General features: G+C 36.3%; 1 protein-coding gene across 2 annotated transcripts in view; it reads left to right on the plus strand.

Annotated features, from left to right (window-relative positions):
- PIP4K2A (phosphatidylinositol-5-phosphate 4-kinase type 2 alpha) overlaps positions 1-19,118 on the plus strand; it is a 107,605-nt gene that overhangs the window by 82,249 nt on the left and 6,238 nt on the right. The window contains exons 5-7 of one of the 2 annotated variants that reach the window (XM_036406312.2): positions 3,884-4,030; positions 6,700-6,738; positions 16,251-16,364. In XM_036406312.2, coding sequence (XP_036262205.1) covers positions 3,884-4,030; positions 6,700-6,738; positions 16,251-16,364 — 300 coding nt within the window. The remainder of the gene's footprint in view (positions 1-3,883; positions 4,031-6,699; positions 6,739-16,250; positions 16,365-19,118) is intronic. The other variant, XM_036406314.2, reaches the window with a different exon arrangement.

Consider the following 19,118-nt stretch of genomic DNA (forward strand, 5'->3'; position numbering starts at 1 on the left):
CACATAGAATGAAGATAGATATAATTCAGGATTTAATCTGCACCAATATCAAATCATTCCACAGATGATCTCCAAGTGGAGAAGGAGAAATGGTAGAAACAGAAATTTTATTCTGTGTTTTTCCAAAAAGAGCCAAAAGTAGTATAACTTCTTTGCCAATTAATGGTATGCATTATGTTATCTTATCACGTATCTGATACCTTACTAGCATTGCCATAGGGAAGCAAGAAGCTAGTTAGATTGGTAAAGTTTTATTCTTACTAAGGAATCTTGAAGCTGTATTTATACAAAAATTAATGGGAAATAGGCTCATAAAGAATTTCTTACTAATTTTCAGCTTGAAGCATGGGGTTCAAGAGAGTTCCGAAATTTCCTTATTTGAAATGTGCTGCACAGCTGATAAAACTTGTCAATATGCTGATGTTACTTTACTGTGTTAATAATAATATTGTCCTCGTGCTGTGCACAAACATGAAAATTGTCTGAATTAACAAAAGGAAATTATGGGGTGTTTATTACAACACTCATTTTTAAAAAATGATTTTGTTACTGCATATAGACTTGTAAATGTATTAGCTGAGTATTACAGTTTTATTTAGCAAGTCTGCTTAGTAGAATTGTTTTAATGTTCTTTTTAGAAAAAAATTAAAGGAGTGAAGGTCTTTTTCTTTCACTGAAATTTAGCAGTCCTGTTAAGCATGTACTGGCTTATTTTCTAGGCTCACTTTTTTTCCAGCTGTGAGTGGGAAACTTCAGGAAATCATTCCTAAAAAGCACCTTGAGGTGACTAAATTGCTACTTCCTTTATATCAAGATGGACAAATTGAAAATCTGCCAACCACAGTCACCAGTGCAAGTCCTGCTGGACTCCCACCCAAACAGATGACACGTTTTGCCTCCTCTGTGATGCAGATATGGGGGATTGATAGTTGCAAAGGTAGGAAGTTCTAGACCAACCTTGTAGATGCTGAAAGCAAGTGGCATTCCTCCCTCTTTCTTTTGTCTCCCCATCAGGATAAGAAATACTGTCATAGGAAACACTGAAATAATTTTAGAGGCTTTTCTTTCAATTGCAATGGCATGAGTGTCCACAGTCAGCAGCAAATAGGAAACAACTGTGCAGTACCTGGTCTGCTTTGAGAGGGTCTCTTAGAAGTCTGGGAGAGCACAGCCATGTCCCTTTTTATCAAGAGGAGCAATACTAGCAGAGCTTCTCATGTCTTGTGTTCCGTGCTGGTAACACTGCCCTTTCAGAAGTCTTGTTTGCACTCTAAGATAATGAAACAACAGTGCTGGTAAAGAGCAATCCCTAACTTACAAACAGGACTGAAGCAACTCTCACTAGTGGCCTTTTTGTCCTCATTACATAGTACAGAGCAGCTTGGGAGGGGGTTGTATACTGCTAACCAAGTACTTTATTGTATGATGTTGCAGCGGCTACGGCGCTCATGCTCTGGTAAGGGCATTGCCATTTTACAGATGGGTACACTTGGGACCAGAAAGGTTAAAAGTGGAGTGTTAGCAGTAGCTAGGGTTGAAGAACCAGTTTAAGTGGCAGTACTGTGGCAGTCACAGCTGAGAGGAAGGGCACAGGGTTACTAGTCTGGTACTCAAGATGCCTAGCTGGCATTCCTTCCCATGGCACAAACTCTCTGTATGATTTCAGGTAGAGGTTCTGCATCTCAGATGCCCATATGGAAAACTGGAACAATAGTATTTATTTTAATTCAAATTCTGTAGTTAAAAGCCATAAGATTAGGAATTGCTGGTCTATTAAAGAGTTGAGTAGCTAGAAGTTCTGTGACACTAAATTCTTGTTGGAAGCTAGATTCATTTTCATCTTGTAGAACATAATCATCTTAAAATAGAAGTCAGTTAATAAATGTTTCTATAGGAACAAACCTTCTTACATTCTATAAAGCTTTAAAAAAGCATTTACTTTTAGAATATATGCCAAGTACTTAACATTTATTAAAAAATAATCAATGCATTTATGCTAGTATGGATTAGTACTTTTATGATTGGATCTTTAACAGAAAGGATGGTCAAAATAGGTTGTTATAACTGTTTTGTGATGTTATTAACAGCCCTATGACACTGAAAATCCTCCAAACTTAGAATTTCAACTTAAAACTTCAGTATTTTTTAAATACAGAAATCCTCCCAGGTGCAAACTGATCGATCTTTGTGCACTGCTTGTGACTGACCTTGCTTTTGTGGCCTTTTACTGCCAGACTTCCATTTGTGGTTTGGGGCATACAATCATACTCCTTTCCTAAGATTCTGATTTGTATTCACTGAGTCTCTGCAGCACCTTAAGATAATTTGCCTATTCATAGGCAGCTGGAGCTTAAAAGTGCTTTGCTGTTAAGTGGCACAACTACATTGGTGACTGTGTTCTGTGCTTTAGGGTTTGAACCTCCAGTACAGCTCCAGGGCAGGGAGAAAGCAGAGTTACAGCCCAAAATCTGCCAGCAAGATTTAACAGGGCTCATGAGTCAGTCAAAATTGGGTTCAACTGACAGTCAACAATTTCTATATTTGTTGTTCATTTCCTTTGTTTCTTGCTGGACAGGATTGTTTTCAGGATTCTTAAGTCAGTTTTTATTTTGCCAGTTTAAAGGTCTGTCTGTGATATGTGCAGATTCCAGTATAAAGTTAGTGAGAAGAATTCCTTAAAATTAGCAGAGGAGCCTAAAATCACAAAATCTCAGGGATTTCAAGAGCTTTGTTACAGTATTTGTTACCAAATACTACCTGCCTTTCTTAAACAAATGAAATTGCTTATTCAGTTGACTTGTTTTAAATTCTTCTAAAATCTGTGTTTCTAATAACTGGGTCACTTTGGCATAAAGGAACAGCAGCTTCAGAATGCAATTAATGTTTAAAAGCTGGCTGTTGGTTAGATTTTATGTTTCCTATGTGGGCCTTGGGTTTTTACATTTTCTCCAAGTTCCTGTTTGAGACTTGGTACTAAGAGAAAGAGGAAAGCTGGCAAGTCCTTTCTGTTTTGTATCATTGTGGCTTAACTTTTCCTTGATTCCACAAAATATATGAGTGAATGTTTCTGAGTAGGATTAATATAGTATGGGCACTTTTGTTCTGGGAATAAAAATACATCCTTCAATAGTTCTCATCATCAGTGTGTGTCTGCTTTTTCTGCTTCCTCCAGTGGTCTTTCTAATAGAACAATTACTTGTAAGGCAAGTGATTAGAAAAAAAAGGGACAGGTTGCAGGTGGCAAAATATTTCAAGGTTAATAGCCCATTTGTAATGGAGTATGGTGGCCTTAAGGAAATATAAGGATTCATAAATAAAAAAATACAGGGAATTTGCACTTCCTCTATTGACCCCAAAATGCAACCACCACATAGGAACTAACAGAAAGTTGGTGATAATAAATAATACCCCTTGCTGGTGACAGCGCCATGTGTGTTCATAAGCAAATACTGAGAATGGAGAAACATACTATTTAAATATGGTCTGGGAAAACACAGTATGGGTTACAGCAGTGTGATGTTCAAAAAAATACTTGGGTTTTGACATAACTGCCAAATATATGCTGTCTGCTTAGGTTTGCTTTTTGTGTTAACATAAAAGTTAAAAAGGTCTGTCCAATGGAGTCTCCTCTTTTTAGAAGACTGTCTGTGGAAGTTAAGAGCTATAAGTTCAGCAGTTTATGATTTTAATTTTTAGACATTAGCCTGAAAGCAGAATAACTTCCTCATGAGGTGGTTTGTTTTTGCATAATTTTTGAAGGTTTGTCACCACACAAACATTCAGAAAAAAAATTTGTTTCTTGGTATTTTATATCTAAAATCTAAATATATATTTATGTAATATATCTCTATCCTAATTTTTGTTTTTCCTTTTCATTCTGCAGTTTATTGTGGAGTGTCATGGGAATACACTTCTTCCCCAGTTTTTGGGCATGTACCGGCTTACTGTGGATGGAGTTGAAGTATATATGGTTGTTACAAGGAATGTGTTCAGCCATCGTTTATCTGTTTATAGAAAATATGATTTAAAGGTGAGAAATAACTGCTGATTAAATAACTGACAGAGTAGCTGAAAATCTTTACTATAAATGTTAGATTATGCTGAGGCTTGAATATTGCTCATAATTTTAATTAATTTAAAATTGTGTCATGCAAGAGCCAGCATAACTTATTTCATTCTACACCTAGGTTTAGCAAAACTAAAGGGTGGTTTTATAGACATTATAGAAATTTATCTGTTTTGTACATTTTTAAGTGCAGCAATTTAGCCAGGTATGTTTGCTAAATGTTGCTAGTGTTTAAAGGTAAAACCCTTCACACTAGTACAATAATAATTCTGCTTCTTACAGGTTTTTATCAACATTATGGAAAGCCACAGTTGATACTGCAGAGGGCATTTATAAAACAACTAAATAGCATCATTTCAATAAATGCTGCTAACAAAGTGCACCACTATGGCAAAAGCTTAATAATTTATTCGATATTTAAAAAAAAAAAACCTCAAGTGAAAAGGAGAAGAGTCTTTGAAAAAGCAAAACATCTGCTTTTATCATAAGATCTGTTTTAGTTTTGTTTCAGAAGTTTTATCTGTCATTGTAATTTTGACAGTAGTTAGTATACAGGGCTTACAACAAATACCCAAAATGTAGTCTTAGTCTTTCTACCCAAGGGATGGTATTTTAATTTCCTCTGTAAAGTATCCCCTTAGAAACCTACTTCTTTCTAATACATTTAATTTCTATGTGCTGAACCACTAAGTGCATCTGCAGGCTTGCTTTAAGATATTCATTTATCATTCTGTATTAGGAAATTTGTAATGCTGTAATGCTGATGGACCATCCTTTCCTACTGTCAAGTCTCCTTAGCAATTGCTTAGATAGTTGACTGAACTTGATTTATAAGAACTGATTTCCAGATTGTCAACAATTCACTTTCTGATATTCAGAAATATTGGCAGCAGTTGTTAGCAGATAAAGTTTGTTTTTTTTAATTTGAGAGAACTGTGACTTAGAGCATCATAATATACAGATGCATTAAAACGGGCATGAAAGCACAACAGAAAGAAAAAGTAATTATATACACTATGTTCTTAACATTGCTGTCAACAGCTATTTATGTTATTTACCTCTGTGAATGCTTCTGTAGTCTGTTCAGTTTGTCCAGCTGCACAGCATTGCTTTAACTTCTCATGCAATTCAAATTTAACATCAATATCATATTCCTCGAAACAAACTCCTTCACTGCACAGATTTATAGTGACACTGAATTTATTATAAATTACTTTTTCTTGTTATTCTTTGCTATGTCATCTGCTGTTGTAGATTCAGAGTCCTTTTTTGTACATGAATATTTTTGACACCAGTTTAGAACTCACTTTGTAGCAAGAGCCTTACCTCTGTAGATACAAGAAAAAAAGACCACAAATCAGCACAGGATTTCAAGGGGATTTTTTGGCCATGGATGCATTTTGTTAAAATTATTTCAATGTCATTTTTTTACCAAATGTCAAATTTGACATCCTCCCTAATTTTCACTATTGTGACTCTTTTTTTCCTTTTCCTTCAGTTTGGTTTTCAGTTGATCTTTTTTCTGGCCTAATAATCTGTTGGAGCACAGAATACAATATAAAAGATGTCTCCTGAGTAAACTGAAATGTTAGGCTTTTACCAGGCTTTATTATCAGTTAAGAATAATTCAATGAAGTCCTTGCTTCAGGGCCATACATAATAACTAAGAGATCCTGTCCCATATATCTTTTCTCTCCATCACGTCTGAGTTTTCTAAGTTTCTTTCCATAAACAGAATAAAACATGCTATAAAAGGGTGTGGTTGGGGATCCTCACATTCTTTAAACTAGCAGGACTCCACTCCAGCATTTCTTTACACAATGCACACCCTTTAACAACCAGCAGAGCTAATTTACCCATCTTTCAATGCCCAGTTACCATATCTGTAGTTACTATTTCTTGCAGTGCTGTTACATGATAAACACGTGCTGGGTATTTAAAAGTGTGTCCTGCTCCAAAAAATTTTTAAGGAAATTATATACAGTCTTCTTTTTTGTCAGCTCCAGGTTATTTAGAAAGCACCATATTGCTCACTAATTTTAATCTAAAAACTAAATTTAAAAAGAAAATCTAAAGTGTCTTTGGCAAGCGCTGTAAAGTCCTGTGAATCCACAGTTGATCTCTTCTCTTCTTTTTACTCCATGTTGCTGTGAGATGCTTTGTTCTTGTTTGTACTTGATGATCTTTTAAATACTTTTGTGTTTAGATTGTGTGACATCCTTTTCAAATGTGTGTTACAAATGTCCAGACAGTTATACAGAATAGGCTAGTCCATACCCATACAGCTAAATTGGCACCAAAAAAAAAAGTTGAAAAGTCTGCCAAGCAAACTGAACTTCCAGCATGATACACTCAAAATGAGGATGACAGATGAGGAAAAGCGCCAAGAATTAGGAGGACAAGAGAAGTAGAGCATTTGAGGATTTAATCCATCTTTCTTCTCTCATGATGCATCTTCTTCATATGATTGCAGCAGTTCAGCAGTCCTGGACATTCTACCTACCATATCACCTTTCTTTAAATCATTTCTCAAGTTCAAAAGGATACAGTTCATCCTCTTTTTGACCTGTTATAACATTTTCAAATTAGTTTCTGACATATGCACATTTTTAGATCCATTTTTTCTGTTTCAGGGCTCTACTGTGGCTCGAGAAGCCAGTGACAAAGAAAAGGTATGGTGCACTTCTGTTTCTTTTTCAATTAATTAACCTTCTAGCCAGACTCAGAACAAACATAACCAGTGCTGTTCTGATCCTTTCCTTTTTTTCTGCCATATTCTTCCCTCTTGAGTTCTACCTTATCCCTCCTTTATCTGTCCTCTATTTCCTGCAGACCTTTGAATATTGGTTTGCAAAGGTGTTGTAATTTCAGAGGTAAGTGAGCCAATCCTCTACCTCCTCCTTTTCCTTTTCTCTTCTCTTAGTTTCTTCAGGGCCTGCCCTGTGCTAGGAAAACATCAGAACTTTGTTCCCTTCTCTCCTTCTTCATCTTCTTTCTCTTCCTATTTAATATTGAGATTTATGAATACTCCATGTCAAGTAATGGAATTATGTGATGAGACACCACCTCTAAACTGAGTGCAAGGATGAACCAAACCTTGAATTATGAGAACCCTTGGGTATGTAAAGCTCATACAAATGAGCAAGTGACTGACAGACTTAGATGCACATGTAGCTGTAATGAGAGACAGTCTCCCTCAAATTCTGGGTTGAAACTTTGCTCTAAACAGAAATAGATTGCTTTATTTTTCTTCACCTCCAACTTCAGTTCTTTTGGAAAATTTAATGTTACCAGTTTTTCTTTGTGGTTTTAGCAAAATAGCCAGATGGCATTTTAGGAGAGGTTTCTCTGGAGATTCTACAGATAATTGGAAGTGTAAGTCTCCATCATCGGAGACTTTTTAGATTTCAAATTTGGGCAAGGTCTAACAACCCATGGCCTTTGTTTTCTTAATTTGTCCAAGCACATTCCTCCTGAATTAGCATGAGCTCATTCAAGAGTTCTCTTAAGAGACTTCATTTTCTGTTGTCCCCAAATGCCATTCAGATCATTTGTTTTTCTCCTAAGCAGTAGTTGTGCCATACCTGCCTCTCTGAGGCTTCTACAGTTCACACAACTGCACTAAAGGAGTGAGGGACATGCAGTAGCTGTCAGTTCTCACTGCATGAAAAACTCTGTGCAGGTTTTTCCACCTTTCCTAAGGCATGATGGAACACTTAAAATTCTTCTGAGCATTAGGCAGTACCACAGCCCCACCTGCAAGCTGCAGTTACTATTGCCAGCAATAGCTCTCTTCTGCTGTACCAGGCCCTCAAGATCATGTCTTGAATGGTCTCTTTTCTTTCTTTTGTCATCTGTTTTTGTTCTTGTTTAGTGGCAACTGTAGTGTTCTAAATGTGCAGGGAGTAACCCTTCAGTGTCTTAGAAACAATACCTCATGTCATTGAAAACCTCTGCTGTACTATTAAAATAATCTGATAGAAAGGATGAGGACAAATTATTTGGATGGGACTGCTTCAGGTTGCAACATAAATGCTTGGACTAGTAACATAAAAATTTAAAAATATTATGTATGGTCACTATACAGGATCTGATACTATACAGATGTTTAGCAGATAAGTTTTGAGCAATTTCTGGAGTATGCCTCATAATAATAAATAGATCAATAATAGTACATGTATATTGTAGTTAATATATTGAGTGAGAACATTAAAGAAACAGTGCATAAATTTTGCTCCTGTGTAAGTTCATGGCAAAATTACTATTGAATTTGCTATAGATAAATTGAAACAAATTTGTGTTGTTTTATATAACTGCATAAAACAATTATTCTGTAAATCTAATGTGAAATCATAACTTCCATAAGGCAGATAACAAAAATTCTTATCAACTTCACATCTAGAACCTTTCCTTTGATTTTGAATACTTCTCTGAAAATAATGTACAAAAGCCTCATCCCCCTAATTCTTACTGTGCTATTTTAATGGTGTGATTTCTTGGGGATGGAACTGCACAAAGGCTATGGATGTTGTAAGCACACAGTCTGAGGCTTTGGAAGCAGCTTTCTGTCACTCAGAATTCCCCTCAAACCCGGTGCAATGCAGGAGGGAAGTGACAAGCTTGCATTCAGAAAAAAGATTGCTAAGAAAGGAAATTATTGGGTAGCCTTCTACATTCATAGAGGGAACATCATTTTACACTTTGAGACTCTTAGGGATTCAAACAAGGGGAAATTAGTATTTTGCTTATTTCATGGGTTTTGTTTAAGTTTTGGAGTCTGCTGGTTGATTTGAAAGGGCCAGAATACATTTTGCCTGTGCATTGGAGATGTTCAGAAGGTTTGTCATCACTATGATCTGAATCTCCTGCAGTAGGCATGACAACAGATTTACTCACTTAGACTACTCAAATCTAACACACAGCTTTTAGGTTTAGATAAAAAGGGTGTTGTATATTTATATGAATAGGTAAGGGAAGTCTGGTTCTGAAACTCTGAGCAGTGCCAAAGAGCTGCTGTCATGAGAGGTATTTCTGCACATGTGCCACTGATTCCAGGGCCTGAGGACTCTGTTGACCTGAATATGTAGATGATCCATTATTCCTGAGTGGCAAGTAGAGCCCTGTAGCATGGGTTTTTTACTTCCATTTTTTCTTAAATAGATGTCAGTGTTTCAAACTTTTTGTCGTCATCTGTGAGAATCTCAAATCAATCTTAAGATTTGAAAACAACTGGAAAGGTTTGACTTGAAGGAAAGGGGGGGAGGTGTTTTAGCAAATTCTCTAAAGAGATTTTGGCATCTCCTATCATAGAAGAAATTGCCCATAGGGATTAAACAAAACCAGACAATCTGAAAACCTGAGCTGGTGTAGTAAATTATTAGCTAATTTTTAGCCAGATGCAAGCTAAATAATCAATTTATTAATATTATCTTGAAATGACATTAATATTAATAAATTTCAATTAATGGCAGTATAATTAGTGATTATAACTGTATGGCTATTCACATGTGAGAGTAATAAAGGAAGCTTTTGGTACTTCTTGGTACATTACTTGGTAATGTATGGCTACTACTTTGGTACATTACTTGGTAATGTATGGCTAAATTATCTGGCAATGCCTAGTTTTTAAATGGGCTTTTAAGTAATTCATATCAAGTTATGACAACATTCAAGTAATCAAATGGTTTTCAGAATACTAAGCATGATATATTTACTTCTCTTAAAGCTGCAGAAGACAGAAAACAGAAGAGCAAGTCTTTCAGTCACATTCTAATGCAGATAAATTTTAGATAAATTACTTTGTAGAGGCAAATTTGGTGAAATTTCTGTTCTTGAATCTTTTTCCTATCAAACTAAAAGTTATTTACTCAATTAAAGAAGAGACAAATATGCAAAAAGATTTAATGCATAAGAAATCAGAGAAAATAGTATAGTTCTTCATTAGTTTAGTAGTGTAAAAGAGGTAATACTATTCAAACATTTTTTTAAATCAGTTTTTTAGGATGAAAAGTTGCCTGATTGAGAGTGGTACTTTTCCATCCTGTTTGCAGTTTGCCTCCTGTTTGACTGTCATCAGCTGTTTAATATCCTAACATATGGATGAGCAGTTCCAAAACTGTCATTTCAATGTTTTGTGATAATCAGTGCAGAAACAAGCACCAATCCCTTAAATTTCACCTTAACACACAATGCCTTTCATTTGTGTAACAAATGATACTTTTAATAATAAAGACATCACTTTCTTGGCAACATGTATCATAACATACACTTACAGATGCCTTGGATTTTAAAAGAACAGTATGTTTCAACAGTTGTCAAATTCTGATAGCTGCTCCTTTTGACTTTTTGGGCTTTGCTACTCTTTTTAAAATTTTTATTATTTTAACAGTGGGCATTTTCTATTCTTCTTGGGACAGTTTTGCCCTCTCAAGTGAAATGAGGATAATGCAGAACTCCCCAGGCCGTCTAGCTGCTCACAATTATGCCATACTTGCAGTACAACATCAAATTAGCAGTAACAGCTGAGTCTACTTGTACTGCTAAAAGAATCTAAGCTCTTGCTTCTGAGTGAGCAGTTCAGAAAGAAATTTGAAGAAGAAAAATAAATCCTAACTGAACTGGTGCCCACCACATTTCATCTTTCTCAAGCAATTTCAGAGATTATCACATGTTTTTAAATCAATCTAAAACTGGTTGCATTGCCACCTCTGTAGTATGTGTTGTTTTGTAAATCACCATTCAGAAGTGCAGTAAAATTATACTCAATACAATTTAATAAGGATTTTCTATTCAAGTTTCTTTTGGGAAAAAGATTGCCATAGTTGACAGCTATGTTACATTTTAATTAAATTGTATGCAAAGTACATAGCTGTGATAATTAGATTGGAAGTTGTCACTAGATGTTAGCTTTGTGTTACTTATATATTAGAACATACAGTAATTAACTGATTTCTGAGAGGAAAGTATAACCTAAGGAAGAAGGGCTTTAGTAGAGGAACAGAGGAACAAGATCATTCAGTCTTGACTCAGTTTTTTTTACTTTTGGTGTCACTATGTAAAACATTATTCAAGGTAGAGCATTCCAACATCTGACCTATTTTTTCCTGCTGTTTTAGATTACAAATTTCAGAACATTTTTGTACTTTAATTAGTGATTTCAGTCCACTTTATGTGCTGATCTCACACAAGAGACTTGTGAAGTGTCTGACACTTATCTGTGAAATAAATCTAAACATTGCAATGTACAGAGATTATAGTTTTCAAAACATCACACTCCAAAGATAGGAAGAGACATTCAGGGTTTTGATTTCAGCATTTAGCCTTATTGTGACACCAACCCCATTACAGTTTTTCAAAATAAATCACTAGTTTGCCTTTGTTTGGTTTTGAGGGGTGGGGGTGTTTTGTTTCATTTTTGTTTAGAAGTCTGCTTTCCATATGTTAAAAGAATTTAAAAAATAACAGGGGAATTTTGTGTTGCATTTTATATGTTACATGTTCATTTTGCAGCAGGAAGACATTAATGCTAGGGATAATTCTGGATGCATTTCCTTGAGCATTGAAAAGACAGTTTCTATTTTGGTACATGCTTGAGTACTTAACCCTTCTACAGCATCCTTCACAAATCTTTTTTTTTCTACAGAAAATGCTTGTTGTACTGGCTAAAGTCATTCCAGTGTTTACCCTCAAACACTATTTTGGGGTTACAGCTCTATTTCCATTGCCTTTTACAGACTTGTGATGTCAAGTTGAGCTGCAGACCCTTCATATGGGAGCCCCTGTCTAGGGCAAGGCAATTTGTACAACAAAGTTTGGACCCAGCTCACAGAACTATTGAAGGCAAGAAACTGCATAATTCTAAAGGAAGTTATTCTTCCCTCTTGTAGATGTAGTGACTCCAGAGTTTTGATTCAAATCAAAATCACCCGTTCCAAATTATTACAAACTATATTTAGTAGTACAGCCTTTTTTTCCCAAACACTGCCTTCCATATCTGCTGGTGAGCCCAGTACTTTAAAAAATGAAGGTGTATGTGGGTCATTTGCTGTTAAAAAAGCCCAGGGTGTGGACCTTCACTCTTGGCAGATGTTTTACATAATTTTCGAAAGTTATAAGTTGTAAGCCAAATTTTTCCATGATTAGCTGCATGAATAATGTGACTTGTGGCTAGTTCCAGAGAAAAAAATAAGGCTATGCAACATTTCTCCTAAAATCTAAACCTTGTCTTTGTTAGATAAGAAATTGCTGCCGAATCGTGAGGACAATTAGTCTTTTTTCCTTTTTTGATCACTTATTTGGAAACTTACCTGACCTACAGCTATTTTAGTAAGCTGCTTCCAAAATTGCCAGCATTAATGTTAGCAGTGACCATTATTTTTGATGTCATGAGGTATGCAAAATCCCTTTGGGGGAAACAAAACTGCTAATATTCATTTCAACTCATTAGGATAGGATGCTGAATTGAGATGTCTTAAATACACAAAAACTGTTACCATGTTCATAGAAATAAAATTTCACCTGGTTCTTACATTTCAAGGGTTTGTTGTTTTTACCTCAAAACAGCATCAGCTCTTACACTATACTTTTATTTTGAATGAGGCTTTGCACATTCTGTCATCTTAGTTACTAAGAAATCTTTATTGATTTTTCAGCCTTTCAAAGGCAGTGAAATCTTCCTGCCATTAAAATTCTCTGTGACCATAGCAAACTTTGGAATGCAAACCTGAAGTGTGCTGATAACATGCTTTTTTAATAGATATTTTATATTTGTAAAATCTGTTGTGCCTTTCTTGCATCTTTAAGTAGGAGATTAAAAACAGTGGAGGTGGTTCAGAAAGAAAATCTATTATTAATTTAGTGGAAGTAGTTAGATGCTCATCTCCTGTGCAGCTCTTAAAATATTTAGTTCTTTAATGACAGTAATATGTTCGTTATAATGAATTACATTCTAGGGGAATCATTTTCCAGCAAGGATTTTGCTTCATTGGAAATATTTGAGACATCATAAAAAATTAACCATATCAATTATTTCATTAAAGCAAAGCCTCAATTTTTTTCATTCAGATAATGCTCTAAACTGCCACAGTGTGATTCTATTTGTGTTTATTTCAGCATGTAAGAAATTAACATAGTGGGATTTTTCAGCACGAATGAAATGTGTTATTAATTCAGCATAACTACAAGAAGCCCCTCCTAGTTGAATATTTCATAGGTTTTGATTCTTAAATTCACAAATCAATTTTAAGACAAATTTCATTTAAAGTGCCATGAGAAACACTTCTATCAGTGTCTGTCATTAGTAATATGTGGGACTGCACCAGTATCCTAGGACTATTCGGCTTCAAATGAATAGAGAGAATAATATTGCCTAGTACACCAAAAAAAGGGGTTTTGTCTAGTAGCACCTAGAAAGAGGGAGGAGAATAGGCTGGGGGGCATCATGCAAATAATGTAGTGAGGGCAACCACTGGCACAGAGCTTTTTAGTTTCAGTTGCTTAGATGGGATCCACTGCTTTTACTTTGTCCTTTTCTTCAGAACTGCCTTTTAACTTACATGGTTCTACTCTTGCCAAGTCTTTACAACTATGGGTATTTGGGTGAATAAAAATTACCTCAGATAAATATTGTCAGAGAGATGATCGTGGTCTGGGGGAACCTGCCTACAAGGCAGTGAATAGTCAGGCTTTTTGGGAGTGCTGACTCACTGCCCAGAACATCCTTGGGAGTGCCCCTTGGGTCTTGTGATGACAGGCAAGAACTGCAGCAGCACCAGCTTTGCTAGCTCACTTCTATTAAAAATAGGTTAGAGACAAGGTTAAAGTGAAGTATTAACTTGCACAACTGGCTTACCAGCCCTGGCATCTTCCAGAGAAGACACTGCTTGTAATTTGAGTTTATTTTTGCCACCACGGGACTGTGCTCAGTGGCGAGGCAGCTTCCCCTTCGCAGCCCCGCCGGTGTGGCTGGGGCTGTGCTCTGCGGGCAGCCTGCGGCACAGCCTGGAGGCAAACAAGCATCTCAGCATCTTAACCACAGCACATCCTCCCTCTGTGCTCACCCTCCAGCTTTAAACAGCACTAGTGGGGGGGTTTCTGTGTTAATGGGTTTGTTTCACTTTAACCTCTGCCTAATTTAATCAATAACTTGGATATACTAGCTGGAAAAATAATCTGGGGAATTTTTTAAGTGATTTTGGGCTAAAAATAAAGGAAGCTTGGTTTCCTGCATTCTTTTCGTTATTGCTTCATCTTAAATTATTTCATCCAAATCTCCTCTCCATTCTTAAGCATCCCACGCACTGGATTCCATCCTCCAGTGTTGGCAACGTCCCTGGATCCACAGTCCTGCCTCTGTGCAATTAGCCCTGTCCATGGGACACTCTGCTCAATTGAGTATGGTAATCTCTACAGCTGTTAGCCTGGAATGCTTATCTGATGTTACCCCTGCTCCTTTTTGTCCTAAACCTCTTACTGAGTAGGCCAGAAAGAACATCAGTGTGCGCTGTGCAGTCATATTGTGGTAAACAATTCATTGTGAGCTTCAGAAAGTGTCCAGCATTGTTTTTGAATAAAGCAGGAGAGCACTGCTGAATGACTCTGGGACAGAGGAATGGTTCTAGCTCCATCTCAGCAGCTTGGGTGTTTGTTTTGTTGGGGTTTTTTTAATATAAATAGAAGATTGCTGTTAGAGGGTATTTTAATGTATCAGAGTGTTCTAAATGCAAGACAATAATAATTCAGATCAGCCAGACTAGGACCTTTTTTTTTTTTCAAACTTCATAGATATCCAGATGCTATGAATTTAATAATGGATTTGTAACTGTTACAATGTTACTAATTTCTCAAGTGGTTTTGAGCAGTTATTGGAAGAAAAGGATCACTTTTCTAAACAAAAGTAGCATTGTGGGATCTCAAGCAATTCACAAATTCCAGGTCAAAAAAAAATGAATTTGGACAGCTGGGGAACTGAGTATTTTGGCCACCTCAGTGCACGCAGCCCAACAGCAAAAAAAGCTTTTAGCCATTGTGAAGGTCTATAAGGGCCTCTCTGAGTCTGCTGTGGTGCTCACATTTTAATGCTGTGCTTTCCAAGATATACCTGTTGGAGTAGAGGAAAGAAGCTCTCAGGTTCTTTTCCTTGCTGTGTCATAGGAAGAAAATAAACTTCATGAAAAATACCATCTCCAGTATGATTTTAAGCAATGTCTGACTAGTTAAACTTATGAAGGACATTCCTGCAGGCTGTTAGCTGCCTTTTATTCCTAGGAGAAGGACTTTCAGATTAAGGGGAAATTGTTTTATTTGGGGTACTCACTAGTTCTTGGCCATTGACAGTTCATAGGAATTGCAGCACTGGTTGTTCTGTAACATTTTCTTTGTAAAGGAAACCTGTTCTTCCATACTATTGGTTAAAGGTGGGACAGGGAGAAAGGCTGTTCGTTGCTCTTAATGGGCCAATTTTTTAAAAGCTCTGATTGCAGGAGTTAGTATTACTTCTAGCTTGCTTGACCAAATGTCCTGAAGGAACTGCTCTTTTGTTTGTCAGTTTGCTGGGGCTTTCTGAGTAAACATCCAGTCACTGCCCATTAAAAACAGAGCCCATTTGAGGTGTTGCAAATCACTTCATGAGGGAGTTGAAGGTGAAGGTAATCAAGTTGCTCCAACATCAGGATTATTAATTACATGTTGAAGAGGCAGTGGTCTTCTCTGGCATTTGCTGCTTTTAAGCAGAATTTCATAACTCAATATTCATTTGATGCTTTCCAATGATTATTTGGTATTAGGCACTTGTGAATATTCACAGTGGTTGTGCAAAATGCAATCCTGTCTGACTTCCTCTGTAAGACCTGATGCAGGCCCTTTGTTATGAGGGATAGTTTCACTTCACTTACTGCCACTTGCTCTGACAAATGACATCTTGGAAGAAGCTGGATGCAAATCAGTGTTCAATGCAAATCTGGAATTGAGTGGAGCTTTTGTCCTGGCTGCATTTGCTGCCCAGGTAACACATTCCTTCCAGGCCATTCCAGGAGGGGTAAGGTGAGCAAAGAGCTCTGTGGGTGCAGTTATGGAGAGCTGTGTGCCATGGAGGCACCTCAGGGGTGCCTTCTCAGGCACAGGGCCAGCAGCTTCACCACACTCCTCTTTACAATCCTGCTCTTACAGGAATTTTGGTTTGTTTTAGGCCAAAGAGCTGCCGACGTTCAAAGACAATGATTTTATTAATGATGGCCAAAAGATTCATATTGATGAGAATAACAAAAAGATGTTCCTTGAGAAACTCAAAAAGGATGTTGAGGTAAGAATGTGCCTGTTCAGTTACATGGGATTAAAATGTGTGGCAAATTATGGATATCCCAGGAAATCATATGTGTAAGTCATTAATAAAAGCTCTTGTTTATAAAACTGTAAACACTGACTGTTTTAAATGAAACACAATTTAAACTTTCAGGAGTTGATCACTGCTTTGCTGATGTGATAAATGGCTTGCTGCCATAGCTGGTTGCCATTCATTGTTCCTGCCTTGATGATGTGATGTTAAAATGCTGGTACTGCTTAGTACTTAAATGCTTTACAAGCCTAGTGCTTCCCAATGCCCCCAAGAGAGAGGTGAGTATTGTTAGTTGTATTTTACAGGTGGAGGTCCACAAGAGCTGAGGCCAGATATGGGCTGCAGTCCATAACAGAGGAGGGGCATCTGCCCTGCTCAAGCTGTGCATGCCCTTTTTGTTTTATGTTAGTAATCCAGTTTTAAATCATTCTAAGTATCACAACAGTAGAATGCCTCAGTAATCTGAATACAGCAATTGGATTCTCATTATCCTAATGTAGTCTTTCATATAAATTTGTATTTTACTTGGCTGAATATAGTAAATACTTGAAAGAAAAGTGTTAATGTATGAATTTATTGAAACATTTTCACTGATTTTGTTCAAATAATAAACATCAGACTAACTTGTTCACACAACTTGCCTTTAGTTTGCATAATTTAAAATATTTTTCCTAAACACAGTATTTTGCAGCTTTATACTCAAAAACTAAAATCTGTTTTCAAGTAAAAAGGCAGATTTGGAAAAGACTTGGTAGCAAAATGTGTCTGTGACTTAATAAGACTTTCAGCTATTTATATCAAAAGAGCTATGTGAATTGACTTTCCAAATTCTTCAGATTTTATCTCATTAGTTGTACAAAACAAAATACTGTTACTTTAGAATTTACCCAATAATTTGCTTCTGAGGAAATATAATTTCCGTCATAGTAACAATGGGAAATTTATGGTGGTGAGGATGATGAAAACATAAATACTTTGTGAAATATCAATGTGTGTTTATTTTATATTTAAAATATTGTGCTCTACTGATGTCACAGCTCTAGAGATAAGTTTATTTGGTTTAAAATTTTGTGCTCTTTTAACATGTACTGCTGTTGCTGACTACTGCTTTTACAGCAAGTAGGTTGCAGATAATATCTTAAGTGTGTGGAAGGAATGTGGAAGATACTTTCTTACCCTAAAAAGTAGATTGTGTATGATCTGTATCATTTACCAGACTGGGAATATAATGGCAGATTCCAGATTATGACTTGAGAGGTTGGTTTTATGGGTTTGAAGTTTATACAGAGAAATGTTTAATATCCATGTAAACCACTAGTGTGAAGTGATCTGGCTCCTGATTTTGACAATGGCAAGCTATTCTTTAACCTTGCTTTTCTTTTGTTAGTTCTTTTTGCCCTTATTAGATAACAGATAGACACACTTTGTAACCAGTGTGTAAAAGCTCACATTTCAGTACAATGAAAAGAAATGCACAACACTTAGTATATGATTATCTTATCAGACAGTATTTATAGTTAAACATATCATGGGGTACTATTCTCAGCTATATAGCTTTATTTCTGTTCTTGTTTTTTATTAATCTTTGTTTCAATATTTCTCTCCTAATCAAGTCCTGTGTCCCCTTCCTATGTTCAAACACAAGTTATTACTGCTGTTTTGGTGTTCCCTTGTCTGTTTTCCCATCTCCTCATTCCATTGCAGGTGTCCTGAGAAAAACTACATATTTTTTCCATTTAAATCAGATTTTTTTTCCTTGTGCTGAACTCCGTAAGTCTTTTTGTTGTTAGCAGCAAATTTTTTTCCAAGAGCCATTCTCTTCTAATTTGTAGCTCACTGTTTTTTTTCCCAAGAGTCCATTCTCTTTCATGCTGTTCTGTATTATTATTAGTAGATTTTTTTTTCCCTGTATTTACCAAGTAGTGAATAATATGCCTGGAGTTCTTCCACCCCATTGCCTTTGGCCAGTCTCATTTGTTTGTATTGTATATTGTTGTGTATCATCTCTTCAAACTTAGATCTCTTCCAGTCTTGTGAGAATCTATTGTTTTATTATATTGAAATAAACGATACTTAAATTTTTAAAAACCAGTTTCTTCTTCTTCTTAAAACCTCCTCTCAATCTCACGATATTTCTTCCAGCACTTGAATTTAGTTATCTCCAGCTCATCTCTTTTCTCAGAATCAGATTTTGACAAACTGGAGTTTCTCATTACCCAGTATTTTATCTTCTTCATCCCCATCACTCTCTCTGTGCCAAAGTCTAGCTCAAATGCCTTCTTCCCTGGTCTGCTCTAACTTCTTTTTTATAACCAGTTAGAGTTTATAAAAACTGAAGCAATTTTTATTTTCAGCCACTTTCTCTGCATACCACAAGCATGGGCTTCACATTTTCATTTCAAACATTCAGTTTGAAATCACAGTGCTGCTTTTAAGTTGCAGCACAGCTCTGTCCTGCCTGTCCTTTGCCCCCTTGAGCTGTTTACCCCATTTTTCTGCTTTTATACCTTCCTTATTTCCATCCTCCTCTTTCTCCCTTATGCTGTTCTCCTCAACTAAAATAACTCTTTGTTTGTACATGGAGTGTATTTATCTTTAGATTTCCTGAAATCTCCCATCCTTATTCTTTATTCAAAACCACCCTTTCATTCACATACATGTTTTGCTTTCGTGATGTGAATCATGAGCCTGTCACTGTGAAGAGAATACAACATCATTTCA

This window comes from Molothrus ater, chromosome 1, assembly GCF_012460135.2.
Source record: "Molothrus ater isolate BHLD 08-10-18 breed brown headed cowbird chromosome 1, BPBGC_Mater_1.1, whole genome shotgun sequence".
Lineage (NCBI taxonomy): Eukaryota > Metazoa > Chordata > Aves > Passeriformes > Icteridae > Molothrus > Molothrus ater.